Source organism: Hemiscyllium ocellatum, chromosome 13 (assembly GCF_020745735.1).
Source record: "Hemiscyllium ocellatum isolate sHemOce1 chromosome 13, sHemOce1.pat.X.cur, whole genome shotgun sequence".
Taxonomy (NCBI): Eukaryota; Metazoa; Chordata; class Chondrichthyes; order Orectolobiformes; family Hemiscylliidae; genus Hemiscyllium; species Hemiscyllium ocellatum.
The window spans coordinates 15,378,291-15,402,455 of NC_083413.1; the positions used below are offsets into that span (position 1 = coordinate 15,378,291).

The window sequence follows — 24,165 nt, forward strand, 5'->3', positions numbered from 1 at the left end:
ATAATGGGAATGGGGAGATTTCTGTCAATGTAGGAGAAGGAATTGAGAGACAATAGAGAGAGAGAGGTGGGTAATAGATGGTAAAGTAATGTGACATGACCCACTGACCTGCCCATCGACTTGTTGAGGAAAGTGCATGCGTGAGTTTAGAATAAGAGAAGAAAAGTTCTTCTGCTAAGTACTGTGTTCTTTCACTTGGAACTCCATAGTTTTCAGGGACTGCAGTGGAAAGTTTTTGTTTAAATTTTTAAGACCTTTATTCTTTCGCTGCAGCTGGAGTATTGGGAAATAGTGTTGTGCAATAGTGAGGGCACACTACGTTCCGGTGATGTGCGTGGTTTACCAAGAACTGTGTATTGCTTAACCTTACTGAGTAAACCTGGTTGCTAGCTCTGGGAATGGATAACAAATTTGGCGTGAGTCAGAGTTGGTCTGCTATTGTGCCTGGGTGAATGTCGAGAGTGTGGTGCTGGAAAAGCATAGCAGGTCAGGAGGGGAAGAAAGGGGAAGGGTGAGGGGGAACCTTACTCCTTCACAAATTGGAAAATCACAAGATCCCACCCGACACCTTTCTTCTATGTATATCGAAATCAAACAGGAACTTGTTGCCAGGATTTTTAAGAGCACTACTCTGTTGAATTCTGCAAAGTCATGATGATGGCTTGGAAGCAATTTTAAGTGAATCCCTGATTAAAGACATAGCCACATCATTTTATGTCTCTTTAAGTTTAAGCTGGTTCTGTAAAGCGATAACAATTGAGCTATTGATATGTTTCAGGATGTGCAGATCTACTTAAATACTCCATTCTACACTATCAGGGAGGCTGGTAAATTATATAAAAGACTGCAGGGAGGAATTATTCAGAGACCACATCAGAGGGTAGACATTTCTAATCAATCTGCACAGAAATGTTTTCACATACCCTCAGGACAGGTACTTTAGGTACAGGTGGTACCACTGCATCACAAAGGCCCCAGACCTTATGTCCTGCCTCCTTACTTTAGAATCATAGAGCCCTTACAGTGTGGAAACAGGCTAATTGGTCCAACAAGTCCAACAAGTAACCCACCCAGACCCATTCCCTTATCCTATTATGATACATTTCCCCTGACTAACCTACACATCCCTGAATACTATGGGCAATTTAACACGGCCAATTCACCTAACCTGCCCATCTTTGGTCTGTGGGAGGAAACTGGAGCACGGAGAGGAAACCCATGCAGATACCGGGAGAATGTGCAAACTCCACACAGGGAGTCGCCTGAGGGTGGAATCAAACCCAGGCCCCACGGTGCAATGACGCAGCAGTGCTAACCACTGAGGCACTGTATTACCATGGCATGCATGCATTTAATTTAGAGTGTGCAACAAATATCCCCAAGATTGATGTATGGGCAAAGAGAATTGAGGTATGAAAGAGGTGCAAAAGGATCAAAGTTATACTTTGTGCAGGTTAGAAGATTCAAAGGTGACTTCACTGAAAGGTAGAAGACAGATGGTGGTGGTGGAGGGTTGTTTTTCAGACTGGAGGCCTGTGACCAGTGGAGTGCCACAAGGATCAGTACTGGGTCCTCCTTTTTGTCATTTACATAAATGATTTGGATGCGAGCATAAGAGATACAGTTAGTACGTTTGCAGATGACACCAACATTGGAGGCGTAGTGGACAGCGAAGAGGGTTACCTCAGATTGCAACAGGATCTGGAGCAGATGGGCCAATGGGCTGAGAAGTGGCAGATGAACTTTAATTCAGATAAATGCGAGGTGCTGCATTTTGGGAAAGCAAATCTTAGCAGGATTTATACACTTAATGGTAAGGTCGTGGGGAGTGTTGTTGAACGAAAAGATCTTGGAGTGCAGGTTCATAGCTCCTTGAAAGTGGAGTCACAGGTAGATAGGATAGTGAAGAAGGCGTTTGGTATGCTTTCCTTTATTGGTCAGAGTATTGAGTACAGGAGTTGGGAGGTCATGTTGCGGCTGTACAGGACATTGGTAAGGCCACTATTGGAATATTGCGTGCAATTCTGGTCTCCTTCCTATCAGAAAGATGTTGTGAAACTTGAAAGGGTTCAGAAAATAATTACAAGGATGTTGCCAGGGTCGGAGGATTTGAGCTACAGAGAAAGACTGAACAGGCTGGGGCTGTTTTCCCTGGAACTTCGGAGGCTGAGGGGTGACCTTTATAGAGGTTTACAAAATAACAAGGGGCATGGATAGGATAAATAGACAAAGTCTTTTCCGTAGGGTGGGGAAGTCGAGAACCAGAGGACATAGGTTTAGGGTGAGAGGGGAAAGATATAAAAGAGACCTAAGTGGGCAACTTTTCATGCAGAGGGTGGTACATGTATGGAATGAGCTGCCAGAGGATGTGGTGGAGGCTGGTACAATTGCAACATTTAAGATGCATTTGGATAGGTATATGAATAGGAAGGGTTTGGAGGGATATGGGCCGGGTGCTGTCAGGTAGAACTAGATTGGCTTTGGATATCAGGTCGGCATGGACAGGTTGGATTGAAGGGTCTGTTTCCATGCTGTACATCTCTATGACTCTATGAAAGCTATAACATCGGAGGCTGCGAAGTGACCTGATAGAGGTTTATAAAATCACTAGGGGCATGGCTAGGGTGAATAGTCAAGGACTGTTCCCCGGGGTAGGTGAGTCCAAAACTAGAGAACATAGGTTTAAGGTGAGAGGGGAAAGACTTTAAATGGTCCCAAGGGGTAATTTTTTCATGCAGAGGATGATGTCTGCATGGAATGAGCTGCCAGAAGAGTTGGTGGAGGTGAGCACAATTACAGCATTTAAAAGGCATTTGGATGGGTCTATGAATAGGAAGGGTTTAGAGGGATATGAACCAAGTGCTGGTAAGTGGGACTAGATTTATATAGGATATTGAGTCAGCATGGATGAGTTGGCTTGAAGGGTCTGTTTCTGTGCTGTACATCTCAATGTCTCTATAACTCTATATTAATGAAATGCAGCTGGGCAGTCTAGAGCATGGGGTGACAGCCACATAATATAGAGTCAGCCATTTTGACTTGAGATGGGGAGAAATTTATTGTTTAAATGGCTCGAAATCGTGAAACATCTCAGCTTTGAAAGTTGAAGCTGCCTAATTGTAGAGTCTATTCAGGACAAAGAGCAATGAAGTTTTGGATATGAAGGAGGTTTATGATGTGGGGATTTTGTGAGGAATTGGAGTTAAGGAAGAAGATCAGCCATCTTGTTCAGTAGAAGGCCAGGTTCATGGCTCATACTTCTTATGGAGCTATTTATTGGTGTTTTTAATATCTAAGTACTTCAACAAAGCAATATAGTCAAAGAAATGGATCAGGATTGATTTCTGTGAACTTGTTTTTAATATTCACTCAACAGCATTCACTCAAAAGAAATATTTTTACATAATAAACAAAATTAATAGAGAAATAGAGAACTTTTAAACACAAATTTGTTATCATGATATGCTGGTGTTCACATGAAATGCACATCTTTATTCAAGCAGCAGAGCAGTTATCATGATTATCTTAATCAAATTATCTGTAGGAAAACATAAACACAAGCAATAAAAGTTCTGCAAATGATATGGTGTGCTGCTTGGTCTTGCTAATGTCAGTGCAGTGATGTTCTTCCTGAGACATAAATCTCTAGGGAGTACATGCACCTTGCCTCTATTAGATCAGAATAAGTGGAAACTGTGGACATTAATCAGTGTAAACAAGATGACTTCTTGCCTAATTCAATGCCAACGGTTGTGACTAATGGCTAGACAATGCTTGACAGCTTTAAATAAGCAAGTTCATTACTTTAAAATATCATAATGGATTAATAACAAATTATTGCTGATTTTATCAGTTGCTGATTTGGCCAATATAAGCCTTCCTTGAACCATTCTGCACATTCTTTCCCTCTTCCGCTTTCTTACTGTCCAAATCAATCTTCATTACATTGTGTCCTATCGATTCTTTCTTTCCTAAGTCCACAGAGAACATTTCCTCACTTCTCACAAACATGTTGCTCTCCTTCAGAACCAAAAGAACTGCAGATGCTAGAAACCAGAAACAAAACCAGAAATTGCTGGAAAAGCTCAACAGGTCTGGCTGCAGCTGTGAAGAGAAATCAGTTAACATTTCCGGTCAACTGACCACTCCTCAGACCTGACTCAGCCTGCCAGCATTCTGAGGAAGGTTCATTGGAAAAGGAAAGTCAACTCTGCTTTCACTCCACAGATGCTGCCAGATCTGCTGTGCTTTTCCAGCAATTTCTGTTTCTATTGCTCTCCCTCAGCAAAGATATTTTCCTGATCATCCCTGTTTTGCCTTCCAAGCTCTTTAACTCAGCTGTTGGTTTTTCAGGATGGGACTTGACTTCACCCTTGTTTCTTTATTTATAGTGAAAACTGTGTGACATACTTTTGTTTGATTGACAGGTGCTGATCAGAATCTGGGTTGGGATGGGGAACTGAGTGCAGTCGAGAGACTTAAATATTCGTTCCTCCATTCCTCATCGGGGTATGTCAATCTGGTTGAGTGACAATTTCAGAGTGAGAAATTCTTACCATCAGGTATTGCCCTCAGACTTCCATATTTTCAGAATGTTATGTTGAGGTGAAGACAGGAAAGTGCAATGAATGAACAGTATTTGCTTCCAAATAAAAACAGAACATGCTGGAGAGACTTAACAGATTTGACAAATGCTGTGGAGAGTTGTATTTTGAGTCCGCTATGACTCTCTTCCAGACTAGTCATAGAGTTATAAGTTCATACAGCATGGAAACAGACCCTTCATTCCAACCTGTCCACACTGAACATAATCCCAAACTAAACTAATCTCACCTGCCTGCTTCTGGACCATATCCCCCCAAATCTTTTCAATTCATGTACTGACCTAAGTGTCTTTTAAGTGTTGTAAGTGTGCCTGCATCCACCATTTTCTCTGGTTCATTCTACACACAAACCACCCTCTGTGTTAAGAGTATGCCCCTCATGTCTTTGTAAATCTCTCTCCTCTCACCTTAAAAATATGCCATCCAGTCTTAAAGTTCCCCCAACCTGGGGAATAAACAACTACCAGCAACCCTATCCATGCCCCTCATGATTTTATAAACCTCAATAAGGTCACCTCTCAACTTCTTGCACTCCAGCAAAAGTAATCTCAGTCTATTCAACCTTCCTTCATAACTCAAACCTTCTCTACCTGGCAACATCCTGGTAAACTTCTTACAAACCTTCTCTAGTGAAAGAGTATCCTTTCTGCTTCTCTGTCTACAGATGTTGTCAGTCCCTCTGAGCTTCTCCGGCAATTTCTGTTTTCATTTCAAATTTCCAGCATCCACAGTATTTTGCTTTTGCGTGAGTGCTCGTTTCCATGTTACAATATCTCTTAGCTGTTGGATAATGGAAAGCGTAAACCAGAGCTCAATGAAATGGTGCTGTCCATACTCATATCGAGTCCCATTCATTCCCTAATCCTGAAATTGTTATGTTAACCTGCAATCTGCCAATGTCCTGATTCAAAATTCTCATCCTTGTTTTCAGATCCATCCAGGATGCTGCTCTTCTCTGTCCTGCAACCTCATCCAGACCTACAAACAATCCCAACTCCAAGGATGTTCTTACTCGCAGCGGTGTCTTTTTTGTTTTGCTTGTGGGACTCACTGGCTGGGCCAATATTTATTGCCCATCCATGGTTGTCCATGATAAGGTGGTGGTGGATTGACAACAAAATGACTTGCTCGCCTGCTTCACAGGGAAGTTAAGAACTAATTGCTGTAGGTCTGGAGCGATGTGTAGGACAGAATAACTTAGGAGATTCTCTTCCCTAAATTACAGGGATGGGTTTTTCTGGCTATCAGCCATGGCTTCACTGTCATTGTTAGACTTTTAATTCCAGATTTTTTATTGAATTCAAATTCCACCATCTACCATGGCAAGATTTGAACACAGGTTCCAAGACTTGGGTCTCTGAATTAATTGTCTATCCACAATATAACAAGACCATCACCTCTCAATAATGTGTTACTGACGCCCCAGCTCTGACTAATGGATCCAGGACCCATACTCCGGGACCTTGCTTTCGTCAGTGCAGAGAGAGTAATCCAAGAGTATTGGTTAACCAATGGCTAATTCTGGATCTCTAAAGCTGGTACTACCAATCTTCAGTTTGGGAATATAGCAACAGCAGGTTAAAGCTTCCCAAACAACTCTTTTTGATACAAGTGAGAATTTCAAGAAAGTTCAACTCAAGCTAAAGAAAATATGTGACTCAAAATGCTGATGTCCAAACCACTGCAGTTATGATTCAGCTGCGCTCCAGAAGAATAGAAGGCCGAGAATAAAATGGCTCTTAATTAGTTGGCGTCATGCTCTCAATTCAGTATTTATCCCTGCTTGATGTCTCTGGCGTCAGCCTTTGGCCAACGAATGGCAACTTGCTGAGGAGGGTCTCTCTAAATCGGTCACCCAGCATGAAGTAGAAAATGGGATTAATAGCAGAGCTGAGGTAGGCAATCGGCCTTGTGATGGCATAACCAGCTTTTATCCCCCTGTAGGTGCATGTCTTCTTCCCCAATCTAGAGGCAATGCGGATATTGCGCATGACATGATAAGGAGTGAAGAGCCCCAAGAAAATGACTACTGCTAATACCACGAGGCGATGGGGCTTCTCAAGCTTAATTGTGCTGCGTCTCTGTGCCTTGATCTCCCTTAAGCACTTTGCTGTTTTAGTGGAGCAATACCCCATAATGCAGAGCGGGACAATGAAATCAACAATGGTGAGGAACATACTGTAAACCAGGCTGTCTCCAGCATTCCCCGAACTGGCATAGTCAACACATACTACAGCCAGATCATCATTGTCCGTGATGTTCTTGGGTCCAATGAAGGTGAACATAGGCACCAGCTCTATCGTGACAAAGATCCACAAGAGGAAACAGATCATGATAGCGGTCTGCTTTTCCTGGAACCGATAGAGATTTGTTGGGTTTCTCACCAGCAGATATCGATCAATACTGATGCAGGTCAGATAGAGGACACTCAAGTAGAGGTTACAGTTGAGGAAATACCGATTAAACTTACACCATATGTCACCGTAGAACCATTCACTGTCATTTGCATACTGGATTACAAACATTGGAAGGGTGCAAATAAGAAAAAGATCTGTGACAGAGAGGGAGAAGAGATAGATGTTACTGCACTTCCATTTCTTTAAGCAGAAGACATAACCACTTATCACAGTCAGATTCCCTATGAGTCCCACAATGAACACAATGGAGTACATTGTTGTGAGGTAATATTTTTCCACGTGAGAATTAATGTCCGTGCAAGTCTCGTTCGTCTCCTAGAAATTAAAAACAAAAAAAAATTAGCTTAAAGAGGAACATGAAGGTGCACAATTAAACACATTGAAGAACTGATGCTTAAGGCATCACTGTTGACTCAGTGGATAGTTGGTGTGACATCTAATCTGTGACTCCTAATAAGATACAATCACTGTAGTCTTACTAGACGATAGGGCTGCTGCCACATTAGAGAGTGAGTGGTGGTTTAACCTGAAGGACATGCCACCTCAGGGGAGAGATGGAGAAAGGGATTCCTTCATAGTAACCTCAAATACAAATAAAAACAGAAGTTGCTGGAAAAGCTCATCTGTAGAGAGAAATCAGAGGTAATGTTTCAGGTTACGTGACCCTTCCACAGAACTCAACGGATGTAAAATGCTGTCAGTGATGTTGGTATGATTCTGCATTGCAAACCAATCATCCAGCCATCTGACTAAATCAACCGCCCATGTACTACTGAGAGAAAACCACATGTCTGTGATAAATAAGGCACTACCAAGTCTCACAGTTGTCAACGTCATGGTAGTCAGAGAATTTGCTTTTTTTTTAGTAAGGTTGCTTCATGATTAAATATTGGCTGGGACATCATTAACTGGGACTCCTCTGATGTTGTTCATCGGACCATCAGCTTACAGTCAGGCTGACTATAAGGGAGCTTTCATTTAATGGCTTCTCCAACCAAACATTTAAAGATAGATTCAAATGTTCTCATAATATCAGACAATGTTAACCTTCAGGTTTAATTTTGATCCTGAATCAGCACGTTGGGTGGAACTTTTACGGCTACATGGAGTACAGTGTATTTGCAAGGGCAGGCCCAAGGTAAAAGTTCAATTTATTTTCTTTTCATTCATTCGTGGATTGTTGGCTTTGCTGACTGGGTCAGCATTTATGATCCATTCGTAGTTGCCCGTGAGATAATGCTAGAGAGCTGTCCTTTTGAACAATTGTCAGTTATTAGGGAAAGGTAGACCAAAACTACTGTTCAGAAAGGAATTCTGGAATTTTGACCTAGCTGGAGTGAACAGACAGTGATGTAATTCAAAGTTGGGATTGTGAATGGCTTAGAGGGCAACCTACAGGTTGTGATGTTCTCGTATACCTGCTACCCTTGTCCTTTCAGATGGAAGTGATCATATGTTTGGAAGTGGCTATCTAATAGGTCTTGGTAAAATTGTATCCAATTTTGTATCCAACTAATTAAGTTATATGCGATCCACAGTGGGTTAATCTTCTGCACCAGCCTACCATGAAGGACATTGTTAAATGCTCTACTGAAGTCCATGTATCCACTTTCCTACCCTCATCAATCATCTTCATCACTTACTCAAAAAGCTCAATTTAATTTGTGAGACAAGACCTTTCCCATATAAAGCTAAACTATCTCAAATAAATCCATTCTTTTTGAAAGGTGAGTAAATCCTGCCCCTAAGAATCTTCTCTACTAATTTCCCTACCACTGACGTAAAGCTCACCAATCTAAAGGTTCCAGGATTTACCCTGTTGCCCTTAAGCAAAGGAACAACATTGGCTATTCTATCTTCAGGGACTTTGGCTGTGGCTATAATGGATAAAGAGGTCTCTGTAAAGGCCCCAGCAATTTCCTCCTTTGCCTTCCTCAGTATCCTGGGAGAGGTCTCATCAGGCCTTGGGGATTTATTTATCTTAATGGTTTTCAAAGGCACCCAAGACCTCCTCCTTCCTAAAACCAAAAGGCCCTTGAATATCAACATACCACATCCAATCTTGATTTGGAGATGCTCAAAAACTGCATGAATTCATGTAAAACTCCATTATCTGACTTTTTCAATTAGAATCAATCTAAACATCATGGCATAGACAGAGAACACAGGGGGCCAACACTTTCAACATATTGTCTAGCTATCACCATTGTTAACAGCTAACCCAAGAATGCAACTTTTTAAAAAAGGTTTTGTGATTTACATGAAAGAAGTTAAACTATCACAGTATTCTATGAAAGGCCTAACAGACAATCAATTTTTCAATGTATAATTTCAGTTACATCACTCTGTAAATTTTTGCTATAAATTCTGTGTGTTAGGATTGAGCCCTCCACTACCACCTGATGAAGGAGCGACGCTCCGAAAGCTAGTGTGCTTCCAATTAAACCTGTTGGACTATAACCTGGTTTTGTGGGAGTTTTAACTTTGTCCATCCAATCTTATCATCATACACAGCCTTGTCCTTACTGAGTGCTGATGCTTGGACCTCAACCACCTCTTTGGCTCCAGGAAGAAATTCTATTCCTTGTCCTTGAGTGGACCTTTTCCTTCCCTAGCTACGCCATTGCTTCCAAGATACACATAAAATACCTTTGGAATTCTGCTCAGTTCTACTGACCCAGGGCATTCCATGGCTCTGTTTAGCTCTCCTAGTTCTTTGGGTATGTATTTTCCTGCTTCCTTCACATTCTACAATGGCCTTGTCGGATTTCAGTTTCCTATAACTTACATTTGATTCCTTTTGCATTTTGATTAAACTGTCAATATCTTTTATCATCCAGGGTCTTGAATCTTGCCTCTTTATCTTTCAGCCCCGCAGAAGCATGCTGGTCCTGAACTCTGGTCAACTGGTCTTTAAAAGACTCCCACATGCGAGATGCGGGTTCGCCCTCAAAACAAAAATGCCCCCTCCAACAAATTTCTCTCGTCCAGCCCATAATACATTTGTCATTAATATTTCCCCAATTCAATACTTTCACCCGAGAACTAGTCTTATCCTTATCTATAACTGTCTTAAAACTTAGGGTTTCCCAAAATGCTTCCCCATTGAAACTTCAATCACCTGGCCAGGCTCGTACAAGTACAGCTCGCTCCCTAGTTGGACCATCTGCATATCGTTTAATTGCTGCAAGTCAAGCAGCTTGTTCTAGATGGTGTCAAACTTCTTAAATATACCCGCACAGACAAGTGAGGAATATTCCATTACACTTGTATCTTGTAGATGGTGGATAGACTTTGGGGCGTCAGGAAGTAAGTTATTTGCTGCAGCATTTCTAACGTAAAGAGAAAATGCTGACGATGTTGGAAATCTCAAACAAAGAGAATGCCAGCCAATCTCAGCAGATCTGGCAGCATCTGTGGACAAAGAAACTGAGTTAATGCTCTTCTTCTGAACTGACCTCAGTTCAGAAGGAGAGTCATACCGGACCTAAAGCATTAACTCTGCTCCTCTCTCCTCAGGTACTGCCAGATCTGATGAGTCCCTTCAGTGTTCTCTGTGCTTTTCACAGTGTTTAGGTGGCTAGTTCAGTTTAGTTTCTAGCGAACAGTAACCCTGTTTCGGCAATTGTAATAAAATTGAATATCAAAGAGCAATGTTTAGCAGGCAAATAAATGAGACTAGTTTACTTTTGAAAACTCGGTCAATATGGACAAGTTGGACTAAAGGGTCTGTTTGACTCTATGACTGTCAGGTTATTTTGGGTAGTCCGAATATTGTTTGTTATTTGTCCGCCCAAACCTGGATATTGTGCAGAGCTTACTGCATTTAGGCATAAACTGCTTCAATACCTGAAGCTTTGTGACTGGTGCTGAGCATTGTCAATCCTCAGCAAACATCTCCACTTCAGAACTTATGATGGAGGGAAGGTCATTGATGAAGCAGCTGAAGTATGTTTGGGCCATGACATTACTCTGAGGAATTCTGCAGAGATATCCAGGGGCTGAGATGACTGACCTCCGTCAACCACCTATGTGCCAGGTAGACTCCAACCAGTGGAAAGATTCTCCACCCCCACTTCCTGATCCTCATTGTCTCTAGATTTGGTCAGGCTCCATGATGCCATATGCAGTCGAAAGTCACCTTCATATCAAGGTGACTTTCAATGTTTCGATCAAGGCTACAATAAGGCTAGGAGATGAGTGGCCCTGGCAAAACCCAAATCCGGTGTTGGTGTGCAGATTATTGATGAACAGCTGCAATATGATAACACTGTCAATAACCCCTTCTACCAATTTACTGAAGATTGAGAGTAGACTGATGGGGCACTCATTGGTTGGGTTGAATTTGCCTTTCCTTTGCGTACATGACATTCTAGGGCAATTCTCTATGTGTTTGGTAGATGACAATGGAATAGCTAAACTGGAGTGGCTTGGATATGGATGCAGCACAGATCTTCAGCCTTATTGTTGGAATGGTGTCTGGACCTATAGTCATGGCAGTTCCTGGTGCTTCCAAATATCACGTGGAGTGAATCGAATTGGCTGAAGCCTGGTATTTGTTGATGCCCTAGGGACCACTGCAGCAGGCTGAGATGGACCATCCACTCAACATTTCTGGCTGGCGTTTGTTGAGAATGCTTCAGCGATACCTTTTGCACTGATGTGCTTAGGTCCTCCAATGTTTGTGGAGCCCACTCCTCCAGTGAGTTGGTTAATTTCGCACACCATTCACTCCTAGATCTGGTAGGACCGAAGAGCTATTGGTTGTGGAATTGCTTGGCTCTGTCTATCATTTGTTGCTTATGCTGTTTGGCACATTCACCTGTATTGTACTTTCACGAGTTTGACACCTTCCTTTTGGGTATGACTGGTGCAGCTCCTAGCATGCCCTCCTGGATTCTTCATTGAATCAGGGTTGATCCCTTGGCTTAATAGCATTGGTAGAGTGGGGATATGCCAGACTGTGAGCTAATAGTTGGTGTTGGATTATGATTTAGTTGATGATGATGGTCTACAGCACCTCCTGGATGCCCAGTCTTGATTTCATAGATCTGGTCAATGTCTATTCCATCTGGCATAGTATTAATGCCACACAACATGATGGAAGGCATCCTCGATGTGAAGATGGAACTTTGTCTCCATGTGGATTGGGCAGTGATTACTCTTATTGATCCAGTTATTGTTTCTTGATGGCAAGATTGTTTTGCTATTACCATCTCAGAAATTTTCAAGTGGGCCAGACTTTCTTCATTGTTGGAACCTATTTTGCATGCATTAGTTCCTTGAATACTCATTGACACCCCAGCCTAGAGGAAGCATTTTCATGGTTGCAATCTCATTAACCAAAAGAGGGAAACACTTGTGTTCATACACATGACGATGTATATGATACAGGTAGTGGGTTAGACTGCTTCCCCAAAATCCAGTGAGTACAAACTTTTCAATAACCCAACTCCTTCATAAACAAGCTGTTGCAATGCAGGAATATTTGCTGATTAAAGAATGAAAGCTGACTGAGAGAGAAGTGACAATGTATGAACATGTGAACAATCCAGGAGTGTTAGCCAGTTGTGATGCTGAGCCGTATTGGAGCTCATGGGACCTCTTGCTCCTTCATGGTTAAACATTAAGGAACTTTGTTTGTCATGGATTGCAATTGAATTTGTTCCCTTTGCACCAATAACCTTCTGTTCATTTTCTTTGCCAGGGCATCAGCATAGAGTTCTGCAGGTTTATATATGATGTAAATTTTCACTTCCAAGGAACATTCATCGATCTCTGAGAGGTAGAAAGCTGAGCTGTGATCATTGATTGCTGGAAACCAACAATGCTGCTTCACTTCCCATTTTCCAAAGGTTGTGTTTCTCCCAGAGGATGGCAGTAAAGGAGTCCCTCAGTCAATCTTCCTTCACCATCTCCAACAAGAAGGATCTAACCATCGTCCCATGGCTTTCAACCATCGTTGAATCCCCACTATCAACATTATGGGAGTTTACCATTGACTGGAAACCAAACTAGAGCAGTCATTTTGACCAACCTGTGTTAAAATCCTGGAATTCCTACCCTAATGGTATTGTGGATCAACCCAGGACACATGTATTGTAGTGGTTCAAGAAGCAGCTTACCACCAACTTCTCAAGGGCAAATAGGGATGGTTAGTAGAAATGCTGGCCAGTTAGCAATGCTCATGTCCCACAACTAAATAAAACAAAACAAACACTTGCATTACAACAATAGGCTAGGAATTCTGTGGTGAGTAACTCATTATCTGTCTCCCCAAAGCCTATCCACCATCTACAAGACTCAAGTCAGGAGTGTAAAGGGAATAATCGCCACTTATCTGGATGCGGCCTTATACACACTCAAGAAGCTAATCACCATCGAGAATGAGGCAGCCTATCTGATTGGCACCTCATCCATCAATTAAGACACTTTATCACACCCTTCATTACCAACAGACAGTAGTAGCAGTGTACACTATCCACAAAATGAACTGCAGCACGTCACCAAGTCTTTTTTAACAGCACCTCCCAAATCTGTAATCTCTACCACCTGGAAAGACAAAGTCAGCTGATGCATTGGAATACCCTCATCGGCAAATTCCCCACAATTCTGGATCAGTGGTGCTGGAAGAGCACAGCAGTTCAGGCAGCATCCAACGAGCAGCGAAATCGACGTTCGGGCAAAAGCCCTTCATCAGGAATAAAGGCATTGAGCCGAAAGCATGGAGAGATAAGCTAGGGGAGGGTGGGGGTGGGGAGAGAGTAGCATAGAGTACAATGGGTGAGTGGGGGAGGAGATGAAGGTGATAGGTCAGGGAGGAGAGGATGGATCAGTCCTCAGCAAAGGACTCTCCTTCATCCCCCTCCGTCCACGCATCAATGAATTTAATACACGCCGTGACGTTGAACAATTCTTCCGTCGCCTCCGCCTCCGAGCTTACTTTCACAATCAGGACTCCTGTCCACCTTCCGAGGACCCCTTTGCCCACCTCCAACACACTGCATCCACCTGGACGCCCTGCGCTGGCCTATTACCTGCCCTCGACCTCTTCATTTCCAACTGCCGCCGGGACATTAACCGCCTCAACCTGTCTACCCACCTCCCCCACTCCAACCTCTCACCCTGACAACGCGCAGCCCTCCAATCCCTCTGCTCCAATGCCAACCTCACCATTAAGCCAGCGGATAAAGGGTCGCAGTGGTAGTCTGGCGCACTGACTTCTACACCGCTGAAGCTAAACGCCAACTCGAGGACACTTCTTCCTACTGCCCCGTCGACCATGACCCCACCCCCCATCACCAAACCATCATCTCCCAGACCATACAGAACCTCATCACCTCAGGAGATCTCCCACCCACAGCTTCCAACCTCATAGTCCGGGAACCCCGCACTGCCCGGTTCTACCTCCTTCCCAAGATCCATAAGCCTGACCACCCTGGCCGACCCATTGTCTCAACATGCTCCTGCCCCACTGAACTCATCTCTACCTACCTCGACACTGTCCTATCCCTCCTAGTCCAGGAGCTCCCCACATACATTCAAGACACCACCCACGCCCTTCACCTCCTCCAAGACTTCCGTTACCCCGGGTACCAATGCCTCATCTTCACCATGGATATCCAATCCCTCTACACCTCCATCCGCCATGACCAGGGCCTCCAAGCCCTCCCTTTTTTTCTCTCCAGACGTCCCTTCCACCGACACTCTAATTCGTCTGGCTGAACAGGTCCTCACCCTTAACAATTTCTCCTTTGAATCCTCCCACATCCTCCAGACCAAAGGGGTAGCCATGGGCACACGTATGGGCCCCAGCTATGCCTGTCTCTTTGTTGGCTACGTAGGACAGTTGATCTTCTGTAATTACACCGGCACCACTCCCCACCTCTTCCTCCGCTACATTGATGACTGCATTGGTGTCACCTCATGCTCCCGTGAGGAGGTTGAGCAATTCATCAACTTCACCAACACATTCCACCCTGACCTTAAATTTACCTGCACCATCTCTGACACCTCCCTCTCCTTCCCGGACCTCTCCATCTCCATTAATGACGACCGACTTGACACTGACATTTTTTACAAACCCACCGACTCCCATAGCTACCTGGGTTACACCTCTTCCCACCCTACCTCCTGCAGAAATGCCATCCCGTATTCCCAATTCCTCCGTCTCCACTGTATCTGCTCCCAGGAGGACCTGTTCCACCATAGAACACACCAGATGGCCTCCTTCTTTAGAGACCGCAATTTCCCTTCCCACGTGGTTAAAGATGCCCTCCAACGCATCTCGTCCACATCCCACACCTCCGCCCTCAGACCCCACCCCTCCAACCGTAACAAGGACAGAACGCCCCTGGTGCTCACCTTCCACCCTACAAACCTTCGCATAAACCAAATCATACGCCGACATTTCCGCCACCTCCAAAAAGACCCCACCACTAGGGATATATTTCTCTCCTCACCCCTTTCCACCTTCCACAAAGACCGTTCCCTCCGTGACTACCTGGTCAGGTCCACGCCCCCCTACAACCCACCCTCCCATCCTGGCACTTTCCCCTGCCACCGCAGGAACTGTAAAACCTGTGCCCACACCTCCTCCCTCACCTCTATCCAAGGCCCCAAAGAAGCATTCCACATCCATCAAAGTTTTACCTGCACATCCACTATTATCATTTATTGTATCCATTGCTCCCGATGCGGTCTCCTCTACATTGGGTAGACTGTGCGCCTCCTAGCAGAGCGCTTTAGGGAACATCTCCGAGATACCCGCAATAATTAACCACACTGCCCCGTGGCCCAACATTTCAACTCCCCCTCCCACTCTGCGAAGGACATGGAGGTCCTGGGCCTCCTTCACTGCTGCTCCCTCACCACCAGATGCCTGGAGGAAGAACGCCTCATCTTCCGCCTCAGAACACTTCAACCCCAGGGCATCAATGTGGACTTCAACAGCTTCCTCATTTCCCCTTACCCCACCTCATCCTAGTTTCAAACTTCCAGCTCAGCACTGTCCCCATGACTTGTCTGGACTTGTCCGACCTGCCTAGTTCCTTTTCCACCTATCCACTCCACCCTCTCCTCCCCGACCTAGCACTTTCATCTCCTCCCCCACTCACCCATTGTACTCTATGCTACTCTCTCCCCACACCCACCCTCCCCTAGCTTATCTCTCCATGCTTTCGGTTCACTGCCTTTATTCCTGAACGTCAATTTCGCTGCTCGTTGGATGCTGCCTGAACTGCTGTGCTCTTCCAGCACCACTGATCCAGAATCTGGTTTCCAGCATCTGCAGTCATTGTTTTTACTTCGTGAAATTCCCCTCAAAGTCATTCACCATTCTGACTTGGAACAATATTGCTATTCCTTCACTGTCATTTTGTCAAAATCCTGGAACTCTATTCTATCATCAGATTATGATTTAGAAAGTTGGATTTCCATTTCAGTGGTAAATAGGATGGAGAGTAGGTGTTGGCTAAGCTAATGACACTCACAAACCATGAAACTTTAATAAAGAAAACAGATTATAACAGAATTGAGTTTCAGAATTTGCTGTATCTTTCTTCATTTTATCCATTCTTATTGACTGTGGAATCTAAAGAAATGTTAAAATGTTTTGTATGATGTAATAACCCTTTAACAATCAGTCTACAGAAATTTAAGCATCAACTTCTGCTTTTCACAGATCAGGAATATCCTGTGGTGTAAGTTGATTTCACAATCCTGACTAAATGTTACCCATTTACAGATTCCAGGCCCTGCAGTCCTTTCTGTTCCTGTGCTCATAAGTACCTGGATCATTTTCAAAAGCTCATTTTAACCAAGACCCCCTCACCACCCCTAAGGATCTTCCTTTCCTTTATCCCAATTGTAATGAGGGTTTTGAACTCATGGATGGTGCAAAGATCTTGAAGTTGATTCTGTATTCCATTGTTATCAGGTCATTACAAACATGAAGCGAATTTAAGGTTTAACAAGAAAAGGCATTTATAATATTTACTGAAGTCTGTTCGGTTGAGTATTTCATGGTCTATCTGCTCATTCTTCTCAAAGTCATCATCCCCCACAAAGCCTCCTTTCCCAGAGAGGGTCAACTTGAATGTCTCCAACTACCTTCTCTCACTATCACCAACTGTTGCAAGAGTTTCCCTTATACAATGCTCAAGATCCTCCTTTAGTAGAAACATGGAAACATAAAAAGTAGGAGCAAGAGTAGGCCATTTGGCCCTTCAAATATTCTTTGTCATTCAATATGGTCATGACTGATCATGCGGCTCCATAACCTGTTCCCATATCCTTTGGTCCCCTTAGCCCTAAGACCTTTAACTTACTCCTTCTTGAAAATATTCTATATTTTGGCCTCTACTGCTTCCTGTGAGCAAGAATTCCACAGACTCACTACTCTTGGGTTGAAGAAATTTCTCCTTACCTTAGTCTTAAATGGCCCACTGCACATCCAAATAACAATTGTACAACAAGTTGGCAGGAGGTCATGGATGGAGTCTAAATAAAATTAGCTGAAGTAAATCATCAATGATGGGGAAATTAATGGAACTGTAGAAGGACCAATCCTGAGGACCTGATGGTTTCTGTCTAGAAGTGTGAAAGGAAGTAGGAGTGTACATTACTGATGGCCTGACCATAATCTTTCAGAGTTTCTTAGATTCAGAACTTGTTTCTCTGTATTCTAAATTTTTATAGACTATTTAGCCTGACATCAGAGGTGGGAAAATTGTTGGAGTGTACAACTGGATAGAGTAACTGATCGCTTTGAAAACTTTCAATTAAATCAGGAAGGATCAGCAAGAATTCATGAAGGGTAGGACAAATCTCAGAGTGTTTTGAAGAGGTGACAATGGTGGTGAATGGAGGTAATTCAATTGATGCTGTTTACATGAACTTCCTGAAGGCTTTTGATAAAGTCCCACACAAGAGATTGTTACCTAAGGTAGAAGCCTATGGAATTGATGGGAAATTACTGACGTGGATAGCAAATTGATTGAGTTATAGGAAAAAGAGCATTGGAATAATTGGTAAGTTTTCATCCTCATCTTTATTGATCTCATCCTTACCAATCTGCCAGCTGTCAATGCATCTGTCTAGGACAATATCAATAAGAGTGACCATCGCACAGTCTTTGTGACAATCAAAGTCCCACCTTCACATTGAGAATAGACTCCACCATGCTAAATGGGACAGACTCCATACAGATCCAACAACTCAAGACTGGGCATCCACAAGAAACTGTGGGCCATCGACATTCGCAGAATTATACTTCAGCACGGTCTGTAACCTTATGGCCCAGCAAATCTCCCCACTCAACCATTACCATTGAGACAGTGGATCAACCCTGGTTCAGTGGGCAGTGCAGGAGGGCATGCCAGGAACAGCAATAGGCATACCTGAAAATGAGATGTTAAATTGTTGAAGATATCAAACAAGACTATTTCTATGTTAAACAGCATAAGCAGCAATTTAAAGACAGATTTAAGCGATCCCATAACCAATGGATCTGATCTAAGCTCTGAAATCTTGCCACATCCAGTTGTGAATGGTGGTGGATATTTAAACAACTCACTGGAGGAAGAGGCTCAACAAATATCCCCATCCACATCAGTGGAAGAGCCCAGCATTTCAGTGCAAGCAATAAGGCTGAAGCATTTGCAGCAATCTTCAGGCAGAAGTGCCAATTGGATGATTAATCTCAGCCTTCTCCAGTGGTCCCCAGCATCACAGTCTTCAGCCAATTTGATTCACTCCACATGATATCAAGAAATGGTTGGAGACATTGGGTACTGCGAAGTCTATCTGACAATAGTACGAAAGACTTGTGCTCTAGAACTTGCTGTTCTCCTAGCCAAACTCTTTCAGTACAGTTACAACACTGATATCTACCCAACAATAGGGAAAATTGCCCAGGTATGTCCTGCACATAAAAAGCAGGACAAATCCTGCCTAGCCAATTACCGACTATTCTTTATCATCAATAAAGTGATGGAAGGTCTCATTAACAGTGCAATTAAAGAGCACCTGCTCAGCAGGTTACAGCGATGCCCAGTTTGGGTTCCGTCAGGGCCACTCAGCTCTTGACCTTCTTACAGCCTTGATTCAAACATGGACAAAAGACTAAAATTCCAGAGGTGAGGTGAGAGTAACAACCATTGACACCAACGCCACATTCAACTGAGTGTGGCATCAAGGAGCCCTGAAATCAATGGGTATCAGGGCAAACTCTCTGCTGGTTGATGTCATACCTGGAACTTAGGAAAATCATTGTAGTTATTGGAGGTCAGTCATCTCAGCTCCAGGGCATCTCTGTGGGATTTCCTCTGGATAGTATCCTTGACTCAAGCATCTTCAGTTATTTCTTCAATGATCTTTCCTCCATCATAAGGTCAGAAGTGGAAATATTTCACTGATGATTACGCAATGTTCAGCACCATTTATGACTTCTCAGGTACTGAAGCAGTCCATGTTCAAATATACCCAGATTGGGTCAAAATCCAGTCTTGGACTGACAAGTGGCAAGTAACATTCATGCCATACAAATACCAGGCTGTGACTATCACCAATAAGAGACAACCTAAACACCACCCATGACAGTCAATGGTGTTACCATCACTAAATCCGCCACTAGCAACAACCTTAGGCAGCATTTTCCAAACCCACGAATACTCCCACCAAGATGGATGTTGAATGGCCTGGACAGAGCAGATGTTGGGAAGATGTTTCCATTGGTAGGAAAGACGAGGACCCGAGGGCACAGCGTTAGAGTAAAGGGAAGCTCTTTTACAATGGAGATAAGGAGAAACTTCTTCAGCCAGAGAGTGGTGAATCTATGGAATTCATTGCCACAGAAGGCTGTGGAGGCCAGGTCATTGAGTATATTTAAGACTGAGATAGCTAGGTTCTTGATTGTCATAGGGATCAAGTGTTTTGGGGAGAAAATGGGAAAATGGGGTTGAGAAACTTATCAGCCATGATTAAATGGAGCAGACTTGATGGGCTGAATAGCCTAATTTCTGCTCCTATGTCATATTGTCTAATGGTTTAAAGATAAGGGCAGAAGATACATGGGAATACCACAACCTTCATGGTCCCCTTCAAGCCTCTAAACATCCTGATTTTGAAATATATTGCTGTTTTCTCCCTGTCGCTGGATTAAAATCTGGAATTCTCTCCCTCATGGCATTGTGTGTCAACCCACAATGGGGTAGCTTGCATCAGTTCAAGAAGTCAGCTCAGTCTTGAAGGGCAATTAGGGATGGGGGCAATAAATACTGGCCCAGCCTGCGACACCCACAAAGACCAAATAGAAATTTATGGAAAAACTAAGCAGATCTGACAGCATCTGTGGAGAGAAAAAGCCTTCAGCACATTTCCTCCACTTCCTGCACCTTCACCCTTGAACCCCATCCCTCTAACCGCAACAAAGAAATAACCCCTCTGGTCCTCACCTTCCACCCCGCTAATCTCTGGATACAGAGCATCATTCTCTGCCTTTTCCACCATCTACAATGAGACCCCATCACCAAAGAAAAATTTCCCTCCCAACCCCTATTGGCATTTTGCAGAGACCATTCCCCTCACAACTCCCTCGTTAGGTCCACACCTCCCATCGAGGACTCCCGGCACCTTCCCTTGTGCCACAAGAGATGCAAAATTTGCATCCACACCTCCCCCCTCACCTCTGTCTAAGGCCCCAAAGGATCATTCTGGCAAAGATTTTTCTGCACATTCAAACACCTCATCTACTATGTGGGTGGCATGGCGGCACAGTGATTAGCACTACTGCCTCACAGCGCCAGAGACCTGGGTTCAATTCCCTTCTCAGGCAACTGACTGTGTAGAGTTTGCACATTCTCCCTGTGTCTGCGTGGGTTTCTTTCGGGTGCGCCGGTTTCCTCCCACAGTCCAAAAACGTGCAGGTTAGGTAAATTGGCCATGCTAAATTGCCCGTAGTTTTAGATGAAGGGGTAAATGTAGCAGAATGGATCTGGGTGGGTTGCATTTCGGCAGGTCGGTGTGGACTTGTTGGGCTGAAGCGCCTGTTTCCACACTGTAAGTAATCTAATCTACTGTGTCCGTCACTCTCGATCTGGTCTCCTTTGCATTGAGGAGACAGGATGCCAACTCACGGAACATTTCAGAGAACATCTCGGGGACACATGCACCAAACAACCCCACTGCCCCATGGCCAACCGTTTCAACCTCCCCTCCCACTCCCCCAAGGACATGCAAGTCCTAGATCTCCTCCATTGCCAAATCCTAGCCACCGACATATAGAGGCCAAATCATCTGGAGGAAGAACACCTAGGGACCCTCCAACCACATGGCATCAACATCGACTTCACCAGTTTCCAAATCTCCCCTACCTCACCTAATCCCTGATCCAACCTTCCAACTCAACACTGCCCTTTTGAACTGTCACACCTGTCCATCTTCCTTCCCAGCTATCCACTCCACCCTCCTCTCAACCTATCGACTATCACCCTCCATCTGCACCCTCCTATTGCCTTTTCAGCTACCTCACCACCACTTCCACCCCCACCCATCTATTTATCTCTCGGCCCCCTTCTCCTCCCCTCCCTCCCATATTCCTGATGAAAGGCTTCTGCTCGAAACGTCGAGTCGCCTGCTCTTCAGATGCTACCTGACCTGCTGTGCTTTTCCAGCGCCATACTTTTCGACTCTGATCCCCAGCATCCTCAGTCCTCACTTTCTCCTCATCCTCTGTGGAGGGATGTCAGAGTGAGCAATTCGTGTCGAGTGACCTTTCCTCAGAACTGAGGAACTATTCTGAAGAAGGCTCACTCAACCCAAAATGTTAAGTCTGATTTCTCTCCATGGGTGCTGCCAGACCTGCTGAGCTTTTCCAGCGATTTCTATATTTTTGTCTCTGATGTACAGCATCCACAGTTCTTTCTGGTTTTTACTGAAAGCAAGTTACGGTTTTGGCTTAAAGAGTGGCAGAGTCTACAAACACTGCAATAATTAGCATGAAATGCTCCAAATACAGATGCTCTGAGAGGTACAAAGTTAAAAATCACACAACACTAGGTTATAGTCCAACAGGTTTAATTGGAAGCACACTAGCTTTCGGAGCGTCGCTCCTTCATCAGGTGCTATAATCTGGTGCTGTGTGAGTTTTAACTTTGTACACCCCAGTCCAACACCGGCATCTCCAAATCCAAACTCTGAGAGATAGTAATTGAACTATTACCAACTTTCCTTCAGAACCTTCTCCCTGAATCATGCTGCCAGTTTTAGATTTAAATTGATGGAGTGTGCAAGATGGTGAAATGTGTTAAAAGTAGATGCGACAACAATTCCTCAGCAATTATTAAATAATATTTCTTGCTCTAAAAAGAGGTGGCTCTGATTTTGAAGATCAGGTGAATTTTCAAACTGTGACCAAGCACATATTTGTTCTTGACTAATAACATAGCACATGAAAATTTGATACTCGTGAGTTAAAATTTTCAAATTATAATTGGGCTTCAGTAGCAGGGACTCTGAAGTGGTCAGACTGTCACCAACTGAATCATCAACACCCTTCATAGGAGCAAACCTGCCATCCTTACTCTATTTAGTTTCCAAATTTTAATTCCTGATGAAGGGCTTTTGCCTAATACGTTGATTCTCCTGCTCCTTGGATGCTGCCTGACTTGCTGTGCTTTTCCAGCACCACTCTAAACATGACTCTAATCTCCAGCATTTGCAGTACCCACTTCTGCCCTGTTTAGTATCCAAACCTATTCTGAACTATTTGACTCCTAAGTGACACCTGAAGGGGTTTAGCAAACCACACGGTCAGGACAACTGGAGGTAGACAGTACAATCCATTCACACAGCAATGCCCACAACCCAAGAATGAACATGTTTTGTAACAGAATAAAACCTCATCGAGGAGTGCAGAAAATGTCAGGGAAAATATGCAATGAGACCAGGATAAATCATGAGAGTATGAACACATTCCAATCATTATTTTTGTGAGATTTCTTAATTCTGCTGTTACTTTGTACATTTTCAGCTGACTGTGATGCAGCTCTTGAATTTGGTGCTCAAATCAATTGGTGGGTTTAAATGGACTGAAGTTTCTGATACCAGATTGGTCACTCTATTGCTGGCTCTATGCTTCTCCTGTGCCCTCCTGCCCCATCCCACTCCCACCCATTCCCCACCTGCAAAATATTGTTTTGTTGCTACCTTCCTGCAGGTACCATGAAAATGCAAAGAACCCCAAAAAGATGCAACAGAAGAACACACTTACCATCTCTCTGACTGTGAGATTTGTAGCTCTGAGAAGATTTGCAATGTTGCCAGACAAACATGAGCTTCCTTTAAATGGCACAGTTTTGCAATTAATGTGCTAATTGCCAAGTGAGCTACAGATTAATTTTGCACACACACACACTGCATCAGCCTTCTATTGAACGTGCATTGAGCTTTTGATGTGAAGCTACGGAATAGCCAATCAAAATTCACACTTTTTTTTATGTTGCTCTTCCTCCATATGAGGTTGGGAGCTATGAGGAAGAAGTGAAGTGCTTTAAAGTTTTGTTTTTTAGAAAAAGGAGAACTAAAAACATGTGAAAGATAAGTGCCTACATATTGAAAGTTTTCAGCCTGGACCTTTCAATCCATCTGACCCACCTAATTCTAATTATGCTTGTAACAACTCTGGTTAACCTAACCTGTGTAATCTGATATTCATTAAGGATCCTTGCATTTGGATAAGAAATAAAACTAACATTAAAAAAAACACAGATAAAGGAGAAGCACAGGAATAACTTCAACTTCAAACTGATAAATTTTTAAATCAGAAACTAAAACAGAAACAGCAGAATTGCTTCCTCTGGGTCACTTTAACTCTGATTTATCTCTTCAGAAGCTGCCAGACCTGCTGAGCTTTTCCAGCAATTTTAGTTTTTGTTTCTGATTTACAACATCTGCAGTTCTTTTGGGTTTTAAAATCATACCTTGGTTACTTAAGGTGATCCACCAACTCTGGAAATCCGTCTACAGCCAATTAAGAGAAAACATCTGATGAGCAGCTACTGTTGTAATGTAGCAAATGTGGCAGAACCAACAATGTTGGTTGAGGGATAAATATTGGTCAATGACTCTGGAGAGTACCTGCCATT

At 43.6% G+C, this 24,165-nt stretch overlaps 1 protein-coding gene across 1 annotated transcript; it reads right to left on the reverse strand.

The window, feature by feature from the left end:
• Positions 1 to 3,479: 3,479 nt before the first annotated feature.
• LOC132821439 (succinate receptor 1-like) lies at positions 3,480 to 23,457 on the reverse strand. The gene is made up of 2 exons (XM_060834026.1): positions 23,292 to 23,457; positions 3,480 to 7,336 (listed from the first exon to the last, which is right to left on the reverse strand). The coding sequence occupies exons 1-2, from the start codon at positions 23,292 to 23,294 to the stop codon at positions 6,371 to 6,373; spliced, it is 969 nt and encodes a 322-aa protein (XP_060690009.1). The 5' UTR covers positions 23,295 to 23,457; the 3' UTR covers positions 3,480 to 6,370.
• Between the last annotated feature and the right edge of the window lie 708 nt (positions 23,458 to 24,165).